This window comes from Hypanus sabinus, chromosome 16 (genome assembly GCF_030144855.1).
Source record: "Hypanus sabinus isolate sHypSab1 chromosome 16, sHypSab1.hap1, whole genome shotgun sequence".
In the NCBI taxonomy this organism is placed as follows: Eukaryota; Metazoa; Chordata; class Chondrichthyes; order Myliobatiformes; family Dasyatidae; genus Hypanus; species Hypanus sabinus.
The window spans coordinates 27,521,942-27,545,617 of record NC_082721.1 but is presented as its reverse complement, the minus strand read 5'-3'; the positions used below and the strand labels follow the sequence as shown (position 1 = coordinate 27,545,617).

At 46.4% G+C, this 23,676-nt stretch overlaps 1 protein-coding gene across 1 annotated transcript in view; it reads left to right on the top strand.

Annotated features, from left to right (window-relative positions):
- The window catches only part of ano8b (anoctamin 8b), a 105,939-nt gene that overhangs the window by 78,189 nt on the left and 4,074 nt on the right, over positions 1–23,676 (top strand). Inside the window, exons 12-16 of the mRNA XM_059991399.1 lie at positions 2,762–2,836; positions 12,755–13,471; positions 21,102–21,293; positions 21,920–22,051; positions 23,477–23,587. Coding sequence (XP_059847382.1) covers positions 2,762–2,836; positions 12,755–13,471; positions 21,102–21,293; positions 21,920–22,051; positions 23,477–23,587 — 1,227 coding nt within the window. The remainder of the gene's footprint in view (positions 1–2,761; positions 2,837–12,754; positions 13,472–21,101; positions 21,294–21,919; positions 22,052–23,476; positions 23,588–23,676) is intronic.

The following is a 23,676-nucleotide window of genomic DNA, read 5'->3' as shown; positions in this document are numbered from 1 at the left end:
CAGCAGATTTGCAGATAGCACCAAGGCTAGTGGGGGTGTAGTGACAGCAAAGGAGGTTATTAAATGGAGGAACTTGGCAAGCCAGGCAGCATCTATGGGAAAGAATAAACACTCAACATTTCAGGCCTAGACACTTCATCTGGACCAGCTGGAAAAATGGGCTGAAAATGGCAGATAGAATTTAAGACAAACAAGTGTGAGATGTTGAACTTTGGGAGGACAAACCAGGTAGAACGTAACAGGAGAGTGATAGGGTACTGAGGAATGCGGTGGCACTGAGGGATCTGGGAATAGAGATCTTTAATTCCTTGAAAGTGGTGTCACAGGTTGATAGGGTCGCAAAGGGAGCTTTGGGGATGTTGGCCTTCATAAATCAGTATTGAGTACAGGAGTTGGGATTGTATGTTGAAGTTGTATAAGACATTGGTGAGATCTAATTTGGAGTATTGTGTGCAGTTCTAAGCAGCATCAAAGATTGTCTCAACCCGGGACATGCTTATTTCTCACTGCTGCCAATGGGTAAAAGATAGAAGTGCCTCAGGACTCCCACAACCAGGTTCAAGAACAATTACTACCCCTCAACCAACAGGCCTCTGAACAAAACGGGATAACTATACTTATTTAAGGACTCTTTTATCTTGTTATTTCTTGCTAGTTATTATCCCACACGGTGGTGGGACAGAGTCTGTGATTCCACACACAGTGCTGGGGCAGAGTCTGTGATTCCACACACAGTGGTGGGACAGAGTCTGTGATTCCACACACAGTGCTGGGGCAGAGTCTGTGATTCCACACACAGTGGTGGGACAGAGTCTGTGATTCCGCACACGATGCTGGGGCAGAGTCTGTGATTCCGCACACGATGCTGGGGCAGAGTCTGATTCCACATACGGTGGTGGGACAGAGTCTGTGATTCCACACACGGTGGTGGGACAGAGTCTGTGATTCCACACACAGTGGTGGGACAGAGTCTGTGATTCCACACACAGTGGTGGGACAGAGTCTGTGATTCCACACACAGTGGTGGGACAGAGTCTGTGATTCCACACACAGTGGTGGGACAGAGTCTGTGATTCCACACACAGTGCTGGGGCAGAGTCTGTGATTCCGCACACGATGCTGGGGCAGAGTCTGTGAAAATCTCACACGGTCATAGGACATTGTCCCACCACAGTGTGGAATAATCAGATACTATGTCCTACGACCGTGTGAGACATTCACAGACTCTGTCCCACCACAGTGTGGAACAATCAGAGACAGAGCCTGTGAATGTCTCACACAATCTTTGGACAGAGTCTGTGAATATCCCGCATGGTGCTGGGACAATGTCTGTGATAATCTCACACACGTGGTGGTGGGACAGAGCCTGTGAATGTCTCACACAATCTTTGGACAGAGTCTGTGAATATCCCGCATGGTGCTGGGACAATGTCTGTGATAATCTCACACACGTGGTGGTGGGACAGAGTATGTGATTATCCCACACTGTGGTAAGACAGAGTCTGTGAAAATCTCACAGACTGGTGGGGTAGAGTCTGTGAATATGTCACATTCTGCACTGTGCTTTCCTTGTTTCAGCCTTTGGCATGTTTCCATGTCACTCCCACCACCACTGACCCTGTCAGTGACCCTGTCTGCACCGACTTTGCCTCTCCTTCAGTCTCCATTACACACTGTGTTCTGGCTGGCTGACCCTTACGACCCCTCCTCATGATTATCTTGCTGTTGTATCTGACTGCTTCTGGATTCTAGCTCTAACACCCTTGATAAATTAGACCTCACTGCTGAGATGCACAATGTCTGTACTGAATGTGTACCTGGGTTTACAGCTGAAAACCCAAGTGTTATCCCATCGTAAAAAAAGATGCATCACCTGGTAGCTTCTCACTGAGTATGACAGCTTTATTTGTATAATTGTCTGTGTATTTTCAATTTGACAGATTCATATACAGATTTATACAACAAAGATTCAAATGATCATTTTATTGTCAAAATATGCATGTACGATACACTCTGATATTCAACTTCTCCAAATAGTCATGAAATACAGAAAACGATGTGAGTTGTTCAAAGAAAAGATGTCAGCACCCCCAACAGAAAACGAAAAAAGAAAAACTGTACAACTCCTCCCTTGCACAGAAAGAAACACCTTGCCCACACAAATAATAGCAACTGGAACATCAGACCCCAAACCCCTAACCCGCGCTCTTGCACAAAAACTAACTGATCACCCACCCAGAAAACGGCAGCTAGAACATCAATTAGCCCAAACCCCCACCCTCGCAATAAAGAGCAGCGACAATAACATCAAACACCACCCCTGCCCCGGCCCTCTCCTTCACAAAAAAGAGTTGTGACAATAGCAGCAAGTCCCCAACCCCACCCTCGCACACACAAACGAACAGGTCGCTGGCACAGGAAAACAGCAACAAAGACATCAGGCCCCAGATCTCCAAACCCTCCCTCATGCAAAAAGTAACACATCACCCACCCACCAATCAGCAACAAGAAAGAAAATCACAGGAAACTGAGAGGCCGATATAAACTACAACCAATAATGACGTAAATCTCAGAATTTCAAAATCAAAGTGACTATACTTTAAAAAGTTCTTTGTGAAAGATGTTGCGGAAATGACTGCCAGTTCTGGATAATACATTCACTCTTAGTGGGTGGGGTAATAAGTGAGGGCGGGGTTAATCTCTATGGTTAATACCTGGGCAGAACTCGGCATAATCTTTTATTTCATTTCTTCCCCCCCAGTTTCAGTTTGTAAATTCCTATCTCAGCCTTTTCTACATTGGATTCTACCTCAAAGACATGGAGCGTCTCAAGGAGGTAAGGCCTCGATTCACACATTTCGCACTGCACATGTCCACCTCTGGGTGAACTGGCTAGCATGGGGATGAATGGCTGAGTGGCCTGCTCCCGCGCTGTAAAACTAGGTAATGACAGCCAGAGGCTGTGCATTTGCAGTCAGCAGTCTGTGAGGTTGTTGCAAGCTGTGGTATTGCTGTTTGTTCCTTCGCCCAGGGGAGTGGTGGCAAACGGTTGAAAGTTGCCGTGGTTCGTCTTTGTTTCCCTCATGTTTCTCTCTCCTCTCTCCTCTGCAGATGTTACTAATCTTCTCTCTGAGTAAAAGCCTTTTGCGGCAGGCTAAAGATGCCCTCCTCCCGTACTTCCTTCTCAAAGTCTATCTCTTCCTCATCTTCAAGCGAAACCTGTTGATGAGAACCTCCACTGTCTGCTCCCGGTGGTTTATTGGCAAAGTACAGATGTCCTTGGCTTGCCACTGCATGCTGTGATACAGGCTGGGCCAATCTAGGCCATGCCACTAACAAATGTGACTTCTGGCGATGTTGCTACGTGCCACTTCTACTGCCCACCTAGATAACACCTTAAAAAATGCTGCTTCTATTGCCCTGAGGAGCTGCTTAACAAATGCCCAAGAGGGCATTGAGTGGAATGAGAGAGACAGGGAACTAATTAGCTGTTTTAATGCTTTAAGTCCCTTTGCGTTGTAACTTTACACACTTCCCTAGAGGGACTAGCAAAATAAAAGTAGGGTTGGCACCATTATTCTTTTCTGCCTTGGCAGTCTTCACCTCAGAAAGACGTGCAGCTGCAGAAGGAAACCTAAAGCAGAGAGAAGGGTTTGTGGAATCCTTAGCCCACGCACCCTAGATGTGAATATTCCTGTGGGTGGGAACTCTGGAATTCCAAGCCACAGCTCCGATTACTGCTAGCCGACTATTTTTGGGGAGCAGTTCGGGCCCAGCGTTTCATAATCTAGAAACAAATGGTTAACCAGTGTCAGTGGGACCCAGAATTAGTATCCCCCTCACTCCATCAAGAGTCAATGTCTGTGGGACCCACACCCTAGTGAACATCAGTGTCTGTGGGACCCCTACTTCAGTGAGGGTCAGTGTTGATGGAACTTATCGGTGTTCAGTGAAGATAGGTTGGAGGGGTAGGTAGTGCTGAGGAAGCAATGTGATTGCAGAAGGATCTGGACAAATTGGAAGAATGGGCAGATGGAATACAGTGTTGGGAAATGTATGATAATGCATTTTAGTAAAAGGAACAAAAATGTAGACTGTTATCTAAATGGGGAGAAAATTCAAACATCAGATGTGCAGAGGGACTTGGGAGTCTTTGTTCAAAACTCCCAGAAGGTTAACTTACAGGTTGAGTCTGTGATAAAGAAGGCAAATGCAGTGTTGGCATACATTTCAAGGGAGATAGAATATAAAAACAAGGAGATAATGCTGAGGCTTTATAAGACACTAGTTAGGCTGCACAGAGTATGTCAACAGTTTTGGGCCCCATATCTCAGAAACAATGTGTTGTCATTGGAGAGAGTCCAGAGGAGGTTCATGAGGATGATTCCAGGAATGAAGGGGTTAACATGTGAGGATCTTTTGGCAGCTTTGGGCCTGTACTCACTGGAATTTAGAAGAATGCAGGGGGGGGGGGATCTCATTGAAACCTATGAATGTGGAAAGGACTAGATAGGGTGGATGTGGAGAGGATGTTTCCAATGGCAGTGGCAGGGGTATCCAGGGCTCAAAATTGAGGAGTAATCCTTTAGAACAGAGGTAAGGAGAAATTTTTTTAGCCAGGAGTTTTGAATCTGAAATGCTCAGCTACAGACAGCTGTGGAGGCCAAGACAGTGGGTATATTTAAAGCGAAAATTGAGTTTACTGATTGGTCAGGGCATTAAAAGTTTTGGTGAAGAAATGAGATGAGTGGGATCCGGAATCATTCATGATGAATTGGTGGAGCAGACTCAGTGGGCTGAATGGCCTAATTCTGTCTTGTGGTCTTCTGTGGGAGATGTACCCTGTGCGTGAAGGTCAGTGTCTTTGAAATCTGTACCCCAGAGAAGATCAGTGTCTGTGGGACCTACACCCAAGTGAGGGTCATTGATTGTGGGACCTACACCCCAGTGAGGACCAGTGTCCTTTTTTATGAACAAATCATCAGTAGATTTGGATTTCAGGAGATCAGCAGCTGATCGGAGACTGACAGATGGACTCTCATCCCTGTAAAATTCCTACCTTATCCTTACAATAATCCATTAACTCAGAACAAAACCTAGAGGCATCTGCAGCCACAGATCCCACCTGGTCCAGCCTCCTGAGCCCAGTTTCTGTCTCTCTTCATCTCATTCCCTCTTTCCCTTGCTCCTATCCAGGATAGGGTACACTTGAGATTGAACGCTGCTTGATATGCATCTGAGTGGGTGTGTGATTTTGGCGAGCTCCTTGTGCGATAGGGAGCCAGCAAGGAGGAGTCAGACTCCTGGTGTGGTGTGGGCTATTTGTTCAATTTCAGGGCCTGTTTATGCAGAACAGTACTAGGCTGCGGGTGTCACAGAACGAGTAAGTGGAAAGCAGCATCTCCGACAGTTTGGGGCACATTGTTGCATGTGAAGGCATCCTTTGTCCTGTGTCGCTGAACTTGCATTTTCTAACACTGGCCTTCTCTCAGACCTAACCACTGTTAGCTGCATAAAGCATGATTGTTTGATGGAGTATGAAGTTGTTTTGTGTGACCACGTGAGTTCTCCACTGGTATGAGGGAGAGTGGGCTGGCTAAGTGCACATGGCAAAAAATTGAAGGAAGTTTGGGCATGATTTGGGGAGGTGAACAAAATCTTGGAAAGCAGGACAGCAGTGATTTCAGAAACTGAAAATTTTGGTTTTGGTAGGTGTGAGTTTGAAACACTCTCCAGGGGTTGGTTGCATCCAGTGCAGTTCTGGGAGAGTACTCCAGTGTCAGAGGTGATGCAAGGATTCTGACGTCTTGAAGATCCCCATGGCCACTACTTGGACAATGACTGCATTCTCACCTGGGTCCTTGCCCAATATGTACCCCTCAGCTGGCACGGAAAAGCGGATCATTTGGTCACAGAGGCAACGATGCTTGTGGGATCTTACTGTGCATAGATAGAGGCTCCTCTGTTCCCCACAATAGAGCAGTGAGTAAATTTCACAAGCACGTCTTTAATTAGCAGACTTTGGGACATACCGAGGATGGGATGGATGCTAAGAAAAAGCAAATCTATCTTCTGTGTTTGCGAAACAGGAGCAATGCAGTAAATTCCCTGCAGTTAAATGTTATAGGACCAATGAGATGGCACAGAGTGAGGCAGTTCAGGGGGTAGATGAATGCTTAGAGAGACTCGGGGTCACAGACATTTTGGGGAACTCCTGAGCACACAGAATCTGTGCTGCAAACGCCTCCCTAAACAAGGTTTGCTCTAGATTTTCTGTCTCTCAGCACCGTGAGCTCTCTGACACGTTGCTCTAGGCAACAGCAGAAACACGTAGCTCTCCCTGCACCCTCTCCGCTTGTACTATTTGTGATGTCAGCTCAGAGGGACGGTGGCTAGTAACTTGCTTCCATTTGGGCACTGATTTGCCCCACCCACAGCAGGTACCTCAAAGCACTGGAGTCGAGCCCCCAATGTCATCTTTGCAAACTCCTCTAACGAGACTAGTAGGTTGAGCAAATCAATGCCAGGTTCCTTTCTGGGACCAACACACCCAGCAACAAGGTTCTAGTCGCACCCTGTCAGTTTTGTTGGACCACAGACTCAAGCACAGCAGGATATGACCAAGTGTATATAACATCCTCACTGACTCATGGAAAACCGTGGCCAGCTGCTCAACATAGACTGGGAGCACCCAGATGGCACTGTGAACCCCTAGCCTCTCCATCTCGGCACTCAGACGCCTAACGGAGTCTGCATAACGATCGCTCTACCTCTCCACATACACATTGCCCCAGCAAACACCCTAACCCTTCCTGTGGCATACCTTGCACCAACCTCATTAGTCACCTCGGAACCCACAGCACCAGAGAGGAAGCAAGCAGTCCTCAGGAAGTAGGTGACCCAATCCAATTCATCCCGACCACGATTAGCTTCCTCAATTCTTACTTGCTGATGTCCACTCCCTCCTGGCCTTACAAATTTCTGACGTAAGAGAAGAGCCCTGGTGGCAAAAATCATTAAACCTGGTTATCTGGTTGTTACTGTTATCTATGGGAGCTTGTTCTGCTTAAAACTGCAAACGTTTCCAACACGGCAAAAGTGACAACGCATCAGAAATGGTTTGGGATGTCCTGCTGGTGTTTTGTTTATTTGGTTCTTGGGGGATACTGGATGGCCCCAGCGTTGATGTGGTGAAGTGAAGATTGAGTGAGGGTCAATCTGCCCAGGTACAAGATGCTACCTGCTCACGTTCCCATGCAGCGAGGACACGGTGTAGGGTGGAGTGAGGAGGAGGGGGTGGGGGTCGTGGATGAGAAAGCGCAACCAAAGGAAGGCCAAGCAGGCAAGACCTTCAGACTAAGAATTATCGCTGAATTTCCGAGTCACTGCTGTGTGGAAAACCTGCTGTTGTCGAGCAGGGAATGGTTTCCCATTTTCTTTTCTCCTGTGAATTTCTTCTGGGTGCTCCAGTTTCCTCCCACAGACCAAAGACAGTACTGGTTGGTCAGTGTAAATTGTCCTGTGATAATGCTCAGAGTTGATTGTGGATGGGGGTGACAGGGTGGTGTAATTTGAAGGGCTGGAAAGACATATTGCACGCTGTATCTCAGCCAGTCAATAGATACTGTACTGTCTTCTAATTGATGAAGTGCGTTTTTGGAGAAGACTGTCCAAACCAAGGTCTTTATATGATACAAGATCTTCAATAAGTGTTAGTAAATTTGGAATATTATTTCTAGATAAAGACCATGAGTAAGTGAAGACCAGAAGTAACAAGTAAGTTACAAGAAGAATGGGGCTGAGGAAGAGATGTGAGCTGGGTGATGTCATTGGAGATGAGATGCCAGGTGATACAATGGCCAACTCTCCATACATCAGAACCTAACCCATCCCACTGAAACCAGAAGAGCATCTTGCAGATCCCCCATCTCCAGGACAGAAGACAGGAATGTGATGGAGTACTGTCTGTTTGCCTGAATGATGGCAGCTCCAGCAGCACTTGAGAAGCTCAACAGCATTCAGGACAAAGCAGTCCATTTGACTGTAAGACAACAGTGGCTGCAAAGCATCCCATCCACGAGGTGCACCATGATTAATTGTTAGGATTGGTTCAATAGCACCTCCCAAGTCCATTCAGTTTTAGCACCAGGCAGGACAAGAGCAGGCACAGAAACAACCAACATTTTCCACTCCAGGTCACCCACCACCTTGACTTTTAAATCTTGATCCCTCATTAGCACTGGGTGTAAACCCTCCGCAACAACCGTAGGTGGAGGACTGCAGCAGATCAAGAACATGGCTCACCAGTACCTTCTCAAGGACAGTAATGTACATTGGTCTTTTTCTGCAACACCCACACCCTGAAAACGAAAGAAAATGAAGCTTCCTGCACAGAGGTTGTGTGGGAAAGATTCCCAGAATCCTACTGGATGTTTAATAACCAGAGTTAACCCACCTCGCCTGCATGTCTCGCTGCTGCGGCACATCAGAGAAGCCAGCTTCTGGCAGGCAACTGCGGTGTGGAGAAAGATTAGCCTAAATCAGCACAAGCAGCCCAGGCTTGGGAGAATGGTGGAGGGGGAGGAGAGCAGATTGCCATTCGAAGTGTCCTTGCACAGAGTTGATGCCTGCAGGCAGTCAGTGGGCTACAGCACTGGGGAGGAGTGTGTCTGGCCGCTGACCGACGTCGTCACTCAATTCAGGCTCTCCCTCTTTCAACACTGAATTTACTCATGCTATGTCACATCTGCTCACTCGTCTCCCAGCTGCCTCCCCCCTTCCCTCTCAAACAGGACAATGCAGATCTTCCTTCCACACCCTCTCCCCTCCGCTCTCCTGGTGTGCTTTCACAAGAAGTCTGACTAAAATTCCAACAGAATGAATTCTTTAGCGCTTGACGAGGGCTGTGACATCAGGAAATATGAGATTCGGATCTACTCTGGACAGAGATGTTGGAAGCTAGCATGGCTGGAGGAAGTTCCAGTAATGAGGCTGTTGAGGTGAGGAGTGAGGAGTGAGGAATCAGGAGACTTGCATAAATGCACTACCTCAGGATGTCCCGTGTCCAGTCACAAACGATAAAGTTTAGAAAAATATAGGCAGAGCTGTGATGTTGGAAGTACAACAGCCACTTAAAACAAGATAGACAGTGTACACAAAGCAAGGTTCAGCACAGAATTAAATTAGTCAATAGTCTCTATAAGAGGAGGGGGCACAGATCCTCAGGACACCAAACGGTGAAATGGAACCATATTCACTTATGGGATGTCAGCATGGTTAATGAGATCAGTATTTGCTGTCCACCTCTAACTGCCGCTCAGCTGGATGACAGGCTCAGGCGCAGTTTTGCAGTTGGTGGAGCTGCTACTTCACAGCTCCCGTGGTCCAGATTCAGTCTTAACCCCGGTCTGTGTGTGGAGTTTGCACGTTCACCCCGTAACCAACATGTTTTTCCTCCACATCCCAGTAACCTACAGCTCCATTGGTTAATTGGCTCCTGGTATACAAGTGAGTGACAGATTCTGAGGGGAGTTCATGGCAATGGGGGGGAGGGGGAGGATAATAAAATGGGATTAGTGAAAACAGGTGCTTGCTGGTTAGCATTGTCATGATGGGCTGAAGGGCCTAATTCTGTGCCATATCATAGAACCATAGAACATTAGAGCACAGATACAGGCCTTTTGGCCCTTTTTGGCTGTGCCGAACCATTTTTATGCCTAGTCCCACTGACCTGCACCTGGACCATATCCCTCCGTACATCTCTCATCCATGTACCTGTCCCAAGTTTTTCTTAAATGTTAAAAGTGAGCCCACATTTACCTCTTCATCTGACAGCTCATTCCACACTCCCACCACTCTCTGCGTGAAGAAGCCCCCCCCCAATGTTCCCTTTAAACTTTTCCCCCTTCACCCTTAACCCATGACCTCTGTTTTTTTTTCTCCCCTAGCCACAGTGGAAAAAGCCTAATCACTCTATGATTCTTCTCAAATTTTAAAAAATTCATTTATTTTTCAGAAACTGCGGATCATTTAAGTCTGACATCTGCTCTCCTCAGGAATGTGATGGCAGGAAGTGGAAGTTGAGTCACCTTCTCGAACCACTGTGGGTCTTCAGGAGAGCAGATTTCCCTCCCTGAAGAGCGTTGGTGAACTAGACAGGGTTTAGTTCATGATTAGTTCATGGCAACCGTTCCTGAGACTCGCGTTACACTGCGGATTTCCCATTGCCATTGGGAGGGTGGGTTGGATTTAAAACGCGTCCCTGAGTTTTTGCGCCAAGCCCCTGGATTGTGGCCTGGCGTAGAAACCCTCACCCTCACCCGCCTGAGAGGGCAGGCAGAGCCAGGGTCAGCACAGCAACTAGAACTGGCATCTCTGACACTGTAGCATTCTCTCAGGACAGCTCTGAGAGCAGGATTACAAAGACGTGGCTTTGTAAGGCGTTGATCAGACCGCACTTGGAGTATTGTGAGCAGTTTTGGGCCTCTTATCTAAGAAAGGATGTGCGGGCATTGAAAGGGTCCAGGGGATGACAGGGTTAATGTATGAGGAGCGTTTGCTGGCTCTTGGGCTGTACTCGCTGGAACTTAGAATGAGGGAGGAGATCTCATTGAAACCTAACGGGTATTGAAAGGCCTGGGTCAAGTGAATGTAGGGAGGATGCTTTCTATAGTGGGGGAGACTAAGATCAGACGCACAGCCTCAGAATGTAAGGACGCCCCTTTAGAACAGAGATGAGGAGGAATTTCTTTAGTCAGAGGGTGTTGGATCTGTGGAGTTCATTACCACAGACAGCTGTGGAGAATGGGTTTGAGAGGGTTAATAAATCAGGAGATGAGTTATTAACTTCAAACTTACTGCATTTTCACTCAAAGAGTTGAACTGCACGTGCATGTAACGAGAGCTGTGTAACTCATCTCCTTCTACCTTAGGCCACAAACTTATCAATCACCCATCTGTGGACACTTTCTGGAGGTCCAAGATCTTCATGCTCCACGACCACTGGACTAAGTGTGTAAATGTAGGAGGGGACTATGTTGAAAAATAAATGTGCTAGGTTTTCCAAAATTGATCCCTTCTACCTTAGGCCACGAACTTGCTAATCACCCCTCGTATTTTGTCACAGCACAAAACCTGATTGTGGTTCACATTCAGTGAGTGGGCAGGGGTGTGCTGAGGTGGAGAAGGGAGATTCCCTCTGCAGTGGGGATTGCTTCCTTCACGCTAGGGAACTGCAGAGAGTGACTGACTTGATACTGAGTTGATGTTGATGCCTAACTGTTCCAGACAGCAAGAGCTGACAATGCCAGCGACCAGAAGAAAGGTTCTTGACAACAGGTTCTTCCTCTGTTGAAAGAACAGCTGTAGATTTACCAAGTGACAACATTGAGAAATCAGTCGCACAGGGACAGAGTTGAACAGTTTGAATAGGCTCAGTAAGGACGCAAGTCATGGGAAAGAGAGTGAGCGTGTGTGCACACCTGCGTGTTAGTGTGTGTGCATGTGCACGTACAGGGACTGAGAGCTCCATCGTGAGTGAGTGTGTAACAGGAGCTGACTTTGTGTGTACATCTGTATACTTTACAGGGACGTAAGAGTTCCAGTAACGACTGGATGTGTAACAGAGACTTAAAAGCTGATAAGTCCCAAGGGAAGGGCTTGGAGATGTATCCAGGCCAGCTACTGGAGGCAAGGGAGATTTGACAGTAGCAGGAAAGACGCGAGGTGCCAGATGGCTGAAGGACGGCAAATGTCCCTTTGTTCAAGAAGAGCATCAGGAAAAGGCCTCAGAATCGAATGTCGTTGTTAGGGGAGTTATCAGAAAAAGTTCTGAGGGACAGGATTAATCAAGGATATTCAGTGCGACCTCTTTGTTGGGGGGAAGATCCTGTTTGATCCACTTAACTGAATTTATTGAAGAAGTAAAGTGTGGCGGGGTGGAGATGCGTCTCTACTAAGGGAGGTGTAAGGTGCCCCTTCCCTCCACTAGCCTGCAGGTCACCCTTACCCGAGGTGTAGGATCTCATTAGACCCAACACCCTTCCCAAAGACACTCACATGAAGCCATTGGAGCAGGAGATGGATGGTTGTACGAGCAGCTGGTGCATATCACAAGTTCTGGTTATGTGACCACTGACATCAGGCAGACAATCTCTTAAGAGTATTATGGCTGAGGTCACCTGTCATATAAAGACAATGCCCAGGAGAGGGCAATAGCAAACCACCTCTGCAGAAAGATTTGCCAGGAGCAATCACGATCGCCCACGTCTTACGACACGGGACATAACCAATGAACGAATAAAGTGTTTCATCGAGAGTAGTGCTGTGATGCGTTCTACATGAACTTTAATAAAGCATTTAACAAAATCTCGCATGAGGGACAGATCCAAAAGGTTAGAGCCCATGGGCATTAAATCCAAAAACGGCTTGACGAAAGGAGGTCTAGTGTGATTCTGGAGGGTTTTTCTGTGGTTACAAACTTGTGACCAAAATTTGATGCTGGGACCTTACTTATTAATATCTACACTAATGATTTGGATATGAGTTTATGGAACGTGATTAGTGAGATTGCAGATGATTACTGGTGTTGATAGCAGGGAGAGTGTTCAGGCTACTAATAAATACTCACCAATTTAATCCTGATAAATGCAAGGTGATGTACTTTGTGAGGACTCGTAAGGGTGGGGCATAAGAGTGAATGGTGGAAGATTAAAATATAAGGGAGGTGTTGACCAGATTGTCTTTCTGCTGACAGATGTTGGCCACACTTCTGATCACCAGGCAGATTATCTTGAACATGAAGGAGGTTCTCCAGCCACTCTTCTACGAAAAGTACAAGCAGGGAGACCTCACACTTCAAGCATTGGCCAGCACCGTGAGGAATCTGTTCAAAAACGTCCCGGATCGGTTCAGAGGGGAAGGGATACCCCCCAGCGACCCAGTCGAGCAGGAACCCGAAGAGCTGGCCATTGATCAGGGCAATGAGAAGGGGGAAACCAAGTGTGAGAACGGGGCGTGTGGAGCACCTGAAGAGGAGGAGGAGCAGAGGGAGGAGGATGGCGATGAGGAGAGCATCCTGGACTGCGGGCTGCGGCTCTCCAAGAAGGTGAGCTTCGCCGGGGGTGGCCAAGGCCCCGCCAAGGAGGAGAGGAGCTGTGAGATGGAGGGCATCCTGGACGGCATGCTGATGGAGGAGGGCAGCCCCATCCTGGTGGAGCGGGGCGCCGAGGGAGGACTCATGTTCGAGCTGTGTGAGCACGACGCAAAGATCGAGGCCGACTACGGCCACATGGCAGAGGAGAACAAGGAGCTGAGCGTCACGCTGAGGCAGAGGAGGAAGGACAAGAACTCAGAGCAAGGGGAGGACACCGAATCTACAGCAAACAGGTTGTCCTGGATGGACCCCCCTGATGACTATGAAGACGCCCCACTTACACAAGGAGAAATTGAGAGCTTAATGCAGAAATACGAGGTTAGTCCATATTCTCGGTCGTGATTATATACAATCAGTTAGAGAGCAGACCTCTCACCATACTGTACACTTAGTTAGTGCTAGAATCTTTGTCCTGGTTACACACACACATGAAGTCTCCATTATATACAAACAGCGCTGGGAGCCCCAATCCCTGTTATACACACATATTTCAAATTTCAAAATGAATTTATTAACAAAAGCACATATCTCTGAGATTCATTTTCTTGCAGGCATTCACAGCAGAACTGAGAAATTCAATAGGATCAATAAAAAACCACACACAAAGGCTGACAACCGACCAATGTACAAAAGGGAACTAACCAGGCAAATAAATAATGCTGAGGTCACGAGTTGTAGAGCCGTTGAAAGTGAGTCCGATCCATAGGTTGTGGAGTCAGTTCACAGATGAGGTGAGTGAAGTTATCTACACTTGTTCTGAAGGGTAATAATTGTTCCTGAACCTGGCGGTGTGGAACCTTCTCAAGAGCAGTGGTCTGGATGGTGGGGGTCCTGGACGATGGATGCTGCTTTCTCATGGCATCTTTACAGATGTACTCAATGATGTGGAGGGCTTTTCCTGTGACGGACTGAGCTGTGCCCATCATTTACTGTAGGTTTCCTGTTCCTGGGCATTTGTGTTGCCATGCCAGGCTGTGGTGATACCAGTCAGGGTACACTCCCCTGCACGCCTACAGAAGTTTGTCCAAATTTTATATGGCATGCCAAGTCTGCACAAACTTCCAAGAAAATAGAGGTGCTGGCCCGCCCTCTTTGTGGCAGCGCTTACCTGCTGGTCCCGGGACAGATCTTCTGATATGATAACGCCAAGGAATTTAAACTTCCCAACCCTCTCCACCTATTGAGGTCTGGCTCATGGGCATCCTCCTGCAGTCAAGAATCAGCTCAATGGCCTTGGACAGGGGAAGGGGCAAAGGCGGGTTACTGGCTCCTTAAAACCACCACTCGACAGCCATGCTTGGCAGCAAATTTAGAGAGGAAATGCTCTGATCAGAAACCTCCGCTGCCTTGCGGTATACCCTCTCAGGGGGAAGGCTTTGGGAGTTGAACCCTGAAGAGCAATCTAGAGCTGGAGTCCGTAAAGAGGCCGTAGGTTGAACATGACGGACAACTCCTGCAATGCCACTGACGTCAAATTGTATCGGTCTCTGCCGCTCCTTTGGATTCATCAGCTGCATGAGAGGGGGAGCAACATGAGCAACAGCTTGCTCTCCCTATCGTACTGCCCTGGCTTGCTTTATCAGGTAGACAGCTAGGGCACAACATCCATGGTCTGTTCTGACCAACGGAGGGCCTCAAGGTCATTGCAGTATCTCTCCAATTGCGCCCTCTGCTGGAGGAACATGGTGCCTGCTCTTATCTCTGCCTTACAGAAAGGACAACTGCAGGATTACAGTTTAACGTTTAAAATCTCTGCTGTTTGCTAGAAGATAACCAGGACTGCTGTCCAGTCCATCACAGGCAAAGCTCCCCCCACTACTGAGCACATTTACCAGGAGCGCTGCCACAGGAGAGCAGTGTCCATCATTCAAGGACCCCTACCACCCAGGTCATGCTGTCTTCTTGCATCTACCACGGGGCAGGACACACCCTCCACCTGCAAGCTCACTACAACATATGTTCTCCAGTATTTATTTATATCGCATAATGTATCCTACACATTGCTCACTTGTCATTCTTTATGTAGGTATAGTTTAATTGTGCAATCCTTTATTTTCCTGTAAATACCTGCCACAAATAAAACTCAGGGTACTTTATGGGGATATATACATACTTTGATAATAAATTTACTTTGACTTGTGAAAGATGGACTACAATGACCGGATGGCTGGAGTTTACAAGATGTTTAACCAACATCATCCTGGTCAACAGCCTGAACCCTTGCTTTGTTTTCCCCTTTCCATTTTCGGTACATTGTTCTCCTGCTTCCTATTTCTTTCATTCTTACCAACAGCATTGTGGATTTATATACATATCCTGTGTCATTACTGAGATGCCTCTGCACAGTCAGACATAATGCACCTGATTTTCAATTGAGGATCTTTCTGCCACCTGGGCTGAGTGTAAATATACAGCATCTTGTCATTACTCTGAGTAAGGGTGTGGGATTCAGATCCAGATTAGGTCATGCAGTGAAATTCCTTGCTCACAAGAAGCTCATGTAAACAGTATACATGGTAATAAAAAATACGAATGCCCAGCGGGAGAACGGTGCAAAGAATTTAGAGCAAAAAGAAACGTTAAAGTGACAATAATCGAGTGAAGCAAGTTTTCCTAGAACTGAATACCTGGAGATACACATTTTGCTATTTAAGGGTATAATTTGACCACTCTAATTGCCACATACAAAGATGACAACGCTTCAGAAAGTCTTTCATTCACTGGGACATATCCTGAGCTGATGAAAGACACTTTTAATTCAAGGGTTTCTTTAAAAATACTTTTAATATAGAATACTGAACCAGACTGTTTGCTAGGCAGCTTTAAATATGTTTATACACCAGTACGTCAATATTCACACAATAAGAACTTCACTCATTCCAAATATAGTCCTCTGAGTAAAATAATTCCAGTGTCAGGAATTTGATGACAGGAAGCAGAGCTGATTCTACATTCCATTTTCAATCTGTTGTTCGCTACACCCCGAGTTTCAATGTACACATTGAAATGTTTTTTTTTCAAACATCCAGTTATTTCCTTAAACTGCGCCACAATACTCCGCAGTGTGGAGAAGGCCAGTTAGCTCACCATGCCTGTGCCATCATTTGAAAGACTTATCTTCACTTTTCTTCCTACGAGCGTTAAACATTTTCCTCATAGCCATTCAGGAATTCACTTTTAAAAGTTCCAATTGAATCTGCTTTCTCTGTCCTTACTGAGTTAATCCAAAGGCTGTGTTTTAAGGAAAAGGAAGTTTTGCGATGATGGGTCACTGAAGGAATATCCCAGGTTGCCCTGCACCCATTGGAGTCCTTCAGACGGGTAGCTTCTCTTCCTTTGCAGGAAATATAAATACAGAGCAAACAGCAACGTGATAATGACCAGACAATGTCGGTTAGTAATAACAGTGTCCTGGAGCCTCCTCTGTCTCTCCGTGAGAAGAACCCTGCTGTTCCTCCTCTTAAAAGGGGTCTCTTTTAAATGATCACTTGGGGCCTCAGTTTGACAACGCCCCAGTGTGTGCTCCCTTCCTACTCAGGCCGACACTATCTGTCCATGTCCTCAAGTCTCCAGAGTTGAAATTAAATCACCCTAAAAGTCATGAAAGGTCCTGCCTTGGCACACTGACTCGGGGTTGTGTTGTAATGCAGCAAGGAGAGAGATACTTCCAAAACTGAAGGGGTAGAGGGCAGAAGGGAGAAGTGACTGTGCAAAATACTCAACTGAGGAGTGTGTGTGGAGGGGACAGGTAATGACGACTGGGGAGAGCTACCTACATACTTAGTAAGGATTAAGACCTGTATCACACACGCTGCCTCACTATTTTTCCTCCCTGCTAACCTTTCCCGGCCAGCCACTGTGTAGTGGCCTCAGCACTGGACTTCGAGGCAGATGGTCCCGAGTACCATTCCGGCCGGGTTCCAGCCTGGGCAGCAGCAGTATCTGTGCAGAAGGAAGGGCTGGCAATCTCCTTCTGTATCTTGGCACGAAAACCCTATCCATAGGGTCTCCATGAGTCAATGAAAATCTCTCCCATCCTTTTCCCAGTCTTGTATTTTCCATTTCAGTATTCTCCACTCTCCTCCTAATTGTTGTCTCATCCTTCCTCTCTCCCTCTCTTGCCTTTTCTTTCCTTACTATGTCTGGAGTATACCATCCCAATTTTCCCTTTCCTTCCTTCTAGCTTGTTCTAGTTAATCAATCTCTCCCCTTCCCTGATTTCTCTCCATTTCTCTTCTCTTTTCTGTTACCCTATCCCATCCCACTCTTCCACTCTCTTTCTCCTGCCCCTCTTCTTCCTTTTTCCTAGATATCCCTCAATCTAATATCCCACCATTCCAAATTTCTCTACCCTCGTGACTGTGTGGCTGAGCAGGTTTTAAATGCCATTTATGAATTAATAGATGACACAACTGTTGTAAAATCTCAGATGGCAATGAGGAGGCATACAGAAATGAGATTGTTCGCCTTTGCAACATTAATGGCCAGAAGGTCTATATTACAAAATTGGAAAGAAGTAAATCCTCCTACCACGTTTCAGTGGTTCTCTCAAACTATCTCTTGTCTGAGCTTAGAAAAAATTAGAAGTACTATTTTCGATTCATCAATTAAATTTGAAGAAACTTGGGGACCGTTCATTTGACACTTTCATATGAATTAATTTGACCTCTTCCAGACCTTTTCTCTTTTTATTCTTGTTCTGGTATGGAGTTCCGGAGGTTTTGACACCATCATATACATATAAACTATTATTATTGCCCATGTTAGTTTAGGTTTATTTTTTTTAATATACATTTTTTCTTGCATTTTTATTTTTCTTTTGATGACTATTCTTATTCTTTTTCATGTATAATCAATATAGGTTTGATTATTGTATGATTTTTTTTGCTGATATTTTAATAAGATATTGTTATCTTATTACTAATTTAACTTCAAGTCTAGTGTATTCATAACCTATTTAATATAATATTATGTTATGTTTTTTTATATATGAAATTTAATAAAAAGATTGAGAAAGAAATGAGATGGATCAACAGGTTGAGTGGTGTCACAATGACATCACACACAATGTCAGTAAGACCAAGAAATTGATGGTGGACTCCAGGGAGGGAGTCAGTAGAAAGCACACCATTCTCATTTAGGGGTCAGTAATGGAAAGGATGGACAGCTTTAAGTTCTTGGGTGTCATTATCTCAGAAGATCTACCCTGGGCCCTACTTTGTTTGGCATTTGAGGAGATATGGTGTATCACAAAGACTCTAACATTCTTCTACAGATGTACCATGGAGAGTGTTCTGACTGGGTCAGTCACAGGTATGGAGGCTCCACTGTACACGATCACAAGGGGCTGCAGAGCTTATAGACTCAGCCAGCTCCACCACGGGCACAACCCTCCCTACCATTGAGGGCATTTTCATAGAAGGCATCATCCATCAGTGAGGACCCTCGCCACCCAGGACTTGCCCTCTTCTCATCAGGGAGGAGCTACAGTGGCCTTAATGATTCCCTACCATTGAGTGCATCTACAGTAACTGTCACTGAAAGCAGGGTCCATCAGCATGCTGGTATGATCTTGCTGCTGCAATCAGGAAGGAGGTATAAGAGCCTTAGGTCCCACCCACTATCTATGGACTCACTTTCAAGGACTCTCAATATTTTCTTTTATTGTTTTTTTTCTTTTTTGTATTGGTTTGATTTGTTGTCTTTTACACATTGGTTGTCTGCCTGTCTTTGTAAGCCTTTTTCATTGGCTCTATTGTGTTTCTTTGTATTTGCCATGAATGTCCACAAGAAAATGGTTAGTGCAAGGTGACATTTGTGTATTTTGATAATACATTTACTTTGAACTTTGAAACAGCTTTTTTCCCTCCTCCACCAAGTTCAAGTTCATTGTCATCTGACTATACACGTATACAACCAAATGAAACAACATTCCACTGGACCACGGTCACCCACAAAACATATACCACACACAGCACATAAAACAAAATATTACCATAAATAATAGAAATATAATTCAAAATGCATATAGTGTGCAGTAAACAAACAGTTCATTTAGTGTAAACAGAACAGTAAAATGTAAACAGCCTGCTGTCCTATTAACGAGACCCTGGGGATGACAGGGTATTCATTGGTCTCACAGTCGGAGGGAAGAAGCTGTTGCCCAGTCTGATGGTCCCAGTCCTGATGCTCCTCTACTTCTTTCCAGCTGGTAGTGGGTCAAAAGGTTTATGGGCTAGGTGGTAGAGATCCTCAACAGTGCTTCAGGCCCTTCACCTACAATGCCCCAGGAAGATGTCACAAATCGGGGTGAGGGAGATCCGCTGATCCTCTCAGCAGGTTTTACTGTCCTCTGACGGGTCTTGTGGTCCGATGCCCAGCCACTTCCCTGCCACCCAATGATGCAGCCAGACAGGACACTCTCAGTGTTGCTCCTGTAGAATCTGATAGAATGAGGGCACTCCTCACTCTCCTCAGGAAGTGTAGGTGCTGCTGTGCTTTCTTGACTACTGAGGAGGTGTTGGGGGTCCAGGTTAGATCGTCTGTTATATGCACACCAAGGATCTTTGTGCTCTTCACTCTCTCCATGGCAAAGCCATTGATGGGCACACTGGCCTTCCTGAAGTCCACAATAATCTCTCTTGTCTTCTCCACGTGGAGACTCAGGTAGTTGTCCTTGCACCATCTGACAAGCCTCTCTAGCCCCTCTCTGTATGCCAGTTCATCATTGTCGCTGATGAGAACAACCACTGTTGTATTGTCAGAGAACCTGATGATGCGGTTTGAGCTGGATCTGGCAGTGCAGGCGTGAATCAGCAGCGTGAACAGCAGTGGGCTGAGCAGGTAGCGCGGAGCGGTGGGGGTACCAGTGCTCAGTGTGATGGAGCTTGAGATGTTGCTGCCAATTCAGACTGACTGGGCTCCTTCTGTCAAGAACTAGTTATAGAGAGGAGTGTTGAGCCCCAGTGAGGACAGTTTACCCACCAGCCTCTGAGCTAATAAGCAGCATCCTGGCGTGTGAGGCATCATTTTGTAGGTGGGACAGGATGGAGTGGAGCAGTGAGGCTGTGGAATTGTCAGTGCTCTGGTTTGAGTCATAGCCGAGCTGGCAAGGATTCAATGTAGCTGAAATGTGGGATTTTATACAGCCCATTACAAGCCACTGGGAGCACTTCATGACTGTTGACGTCAGTGCCACTGGGTGGTAATCATTTAGGCCAGTTACCATCGCTCTCTTGGGCACTGGAATGATGGTGGCTGCCTTAAAGCCTGCAGGGACAGTGGACTGTTTCAGAGAGATATTAAAGATATCCATTAAGACCTCTGTTAGCTGGGTCACGCAATCCCGCAGCACCTGACAAGCTATGTTGTCCAGCCCTGCACCTTTGCAATGATCATCATCACCTCGGCTGTGGCCAGACACGGTGCCTGTTTCGCGGGGGGGGGTGGTGGCTTTACCTGATGTCACATTGTTCCTGGCATCAAATCGTGCATAGAAGGCACCGGACCTATCAGGAAGGGAGGTGTTGCTGTTGTTAACACGCAGGGTGGATTTGTAATCTGTTATGATTTGTGTACCTTGTCACATGTGCCACAAAGGTGCCTCTGAACTTTCTGCGCGTTCTCGCACTCTGCCTTCCTGATAGAATGGGGGAGCACAGCTCCTGCTGACCTTAGAGTCATTCTGAAGGCAGCGTCCCAGATTTCTTAATAGTCCATGAACTCATGAACTCTACCTCATTATTCCTCTTCATTTTTGCACTACTTATTTATTTTGTAATTTACGGCAATCTTATATATTTTCTATTGTACTGCTGCCACAAATTGCATCACAGTGATAATAAACCTGATTCTGATTCACTTAACATGTTCTATTCATCCTTCTTTCACTTCACTTTTGTTCCTCCATCCTCTCCTTTTCTGACACTTAACTTCCTTTCCTCTTCAGGACACTTTCCAGGACTACCAGGAGATGTTCATCCAGTTTGGGTACGTGGTACTCTTCTCCTCCGCCTTCCCCCTTGCTGCAATGTGTGCCCTCATCAACAACGTCATCGAGATCCGCAGCGATGCCTTCAAACTGTGCACGGGATCCCAGAGGCCGTTTGGCCAGAGAGTGGACAGTATTGGCCAGTGGCAGGTAGGGCAAATACCTGCACGACCATTTGATAATGCTTTCCTTGAATATAGTTATGGCATTCACAGTTTGCCTGACTACATACGGTGATGGATGGTTCTCATAATATGCTATATGTCATGTATACCACCGATGTGATAACAAACCAGGTTTTCTTCTGCAGTGTGTGTGTGTGTGTAGGCCTCCGTTAGTCTCGATAGACAATGGATTTGTGCCTTGTGAAGTTTTTTTTTTATGGAAGACCGGCAGTTGCCCAAGCTGCAAGTTTCCCCTCTCCACACCACCGATGTTGTCCAAGGGAAGGGCATTAGGACCCATACAGCTTGGCACCGGTGTCGTCAATGTGGTTGAGTACCTTGCTCAAGGACACTCGCAGCCTCAGCCAAGGCTCGAACTAGCGACCTTCAGATCACTAGACGAACGCCTTAACCACTTGGCCACGCGCCAACACTGCAGTATAGAGTCCCTTGCCCTGGTGTTTATGTTGTAAGTGTGACTGAGGACCATTTTTCTGTGGTGATTGACTGTCTGTGGCCATGGAGACCCTTATATTCCTGTAGCCCCTGGGCCGAGGGCAGATACCGAGGCTGCCTTTCTGCTGAGCTCCATTGTTCATTCTTCCTCCACAGAACGTGATGGAAGCCATGGGAGTTCTGGCCATCATCGTCAACTGCTACCTGATTGGTCAGTGTGGACAGCTGCAACGCCTATTCCCATCGCTCAGCTCAGAGATGGCCATTGTCCTCGTGGTCATTCTCGAGGTAGGGGGGCAGATGGGGTGAGAGGTGTGCAGGGATGATTCAAGGCGATGAAGAGCAAAGATTATATCAAAGCGTTACAGTGAGGGCTGTGAGACATTTTTAAAAATCTGTTGTTTGGCAGAACATCATGGTGAGGGGTGCAGGACAGATCAGATTACTGTCAGAGATGCAAAGAACAGCAGGGGTTTATATTAGTGTGTCATGTTACCGTAGAGGGTTTACTGGTATGTATCTGAATTAGGTGCATTCATATATTACTGTGTGGTGTATATCAGCATAAGACCATAACATAGAGTAGAATTAAGCCATTTGGCGCATTGAGTCTGCCCTGCCATTTCATCAAGGCTGATCCACTTTCCCTCTCAGCCCCAATCTCTTGCCTCCACCTCCCCCATATTCCTTCATGCCTCAACCAGTCAAGAATCCATCATCCTCTGCCTTAAATATACATAAAGATTTGGCCTCCACAGCTGCCTGTGACAAAGAATTCCACAGACTCACTATTCTCTGGTTGAAGAAATTCCTCCTCCTCCTCACCATTCTAAAAGGACACCCTTCTATTTTGAGGCAGTGTCCTCTGGTCTTAGACTCTCCCACCATAGGAAACATCCTCTCCACACCCACTCCATTAAGGCCTTTCACCTTTTGATAGGTTTCAATGAGGTCACCCCTCATTTATCTGAATTCCAGTGAATACAGGCACAGAACCATCAAACGCTCTTCATACAACAAGCCATTCAATCCCAGAATCACTTTTGTGACCCTCCTTTGAAACCTCTCCTGTTTCAGCACATCCTTTCTAAGATAAGTGGCCCAGAACTGCTCACAATACTCCAAGTGAGCCCTCGTCAGGGCTTTATAAAGTCTCAACATTACATCCTTGTTGTTATATTCTAGTCCTCTTGAAATGAATGCTAACACTGCACTTGCCTTCCTCAACACTGGGTAAATTAAACTTTAGGAAATCCTGCAAAAGGACTCCTGCGTCATTTTGCGCCTCAGATTTTTTGTATTGTTTCTCCACTTAGAAAATACTCAACCCTTCCATTTATTCTAGCAAAATGCATGGCCATACACTTCCCAACAGTACATTCTATCTGCCACTTTTTTGCCCATTCTCCTAATCTAAGTCCCTCTGTAGCCTCCTTCCTCAAAACTACCTGCCCCTCCATCTATCTTCGTATTGCCTGCAAACTTTGCAACAAAGCCATCGATTTCATCATCCAAATCACTGAGGTAAATTGTAAAACGAAGCGGTCCCAGCGCAGACCCCTGTTGAACAGTTGCCATGTGTGTGCGGGATATTCAGTGCGCTGTCTCTGAAAGTGCCAAATTGTTACAGCATGTGGTTGCAGTGGGGATGCGGTGTGACAGCGAGGGCTTTCACCCGTGAACTGACTGGTGGTGTGGGCTTGTTTTCGGCAGCACTTCGCTTTCCTGCTGAAGTACGTGCTCCAGATCGCTATCCCAGATGTTCCCACCTGGGTGGCTGAGGAAATGGCGAAGCTGGAATACCAGCGGCGGGAAGCCTTCAAGGTAATTAATGTTCCGGGTTACTTCTCTAGATGTTTCTGTTTTGTGACTCCTTTTTAGATGTAGCTGCTTCTGCCCAACAGTGGATTTTC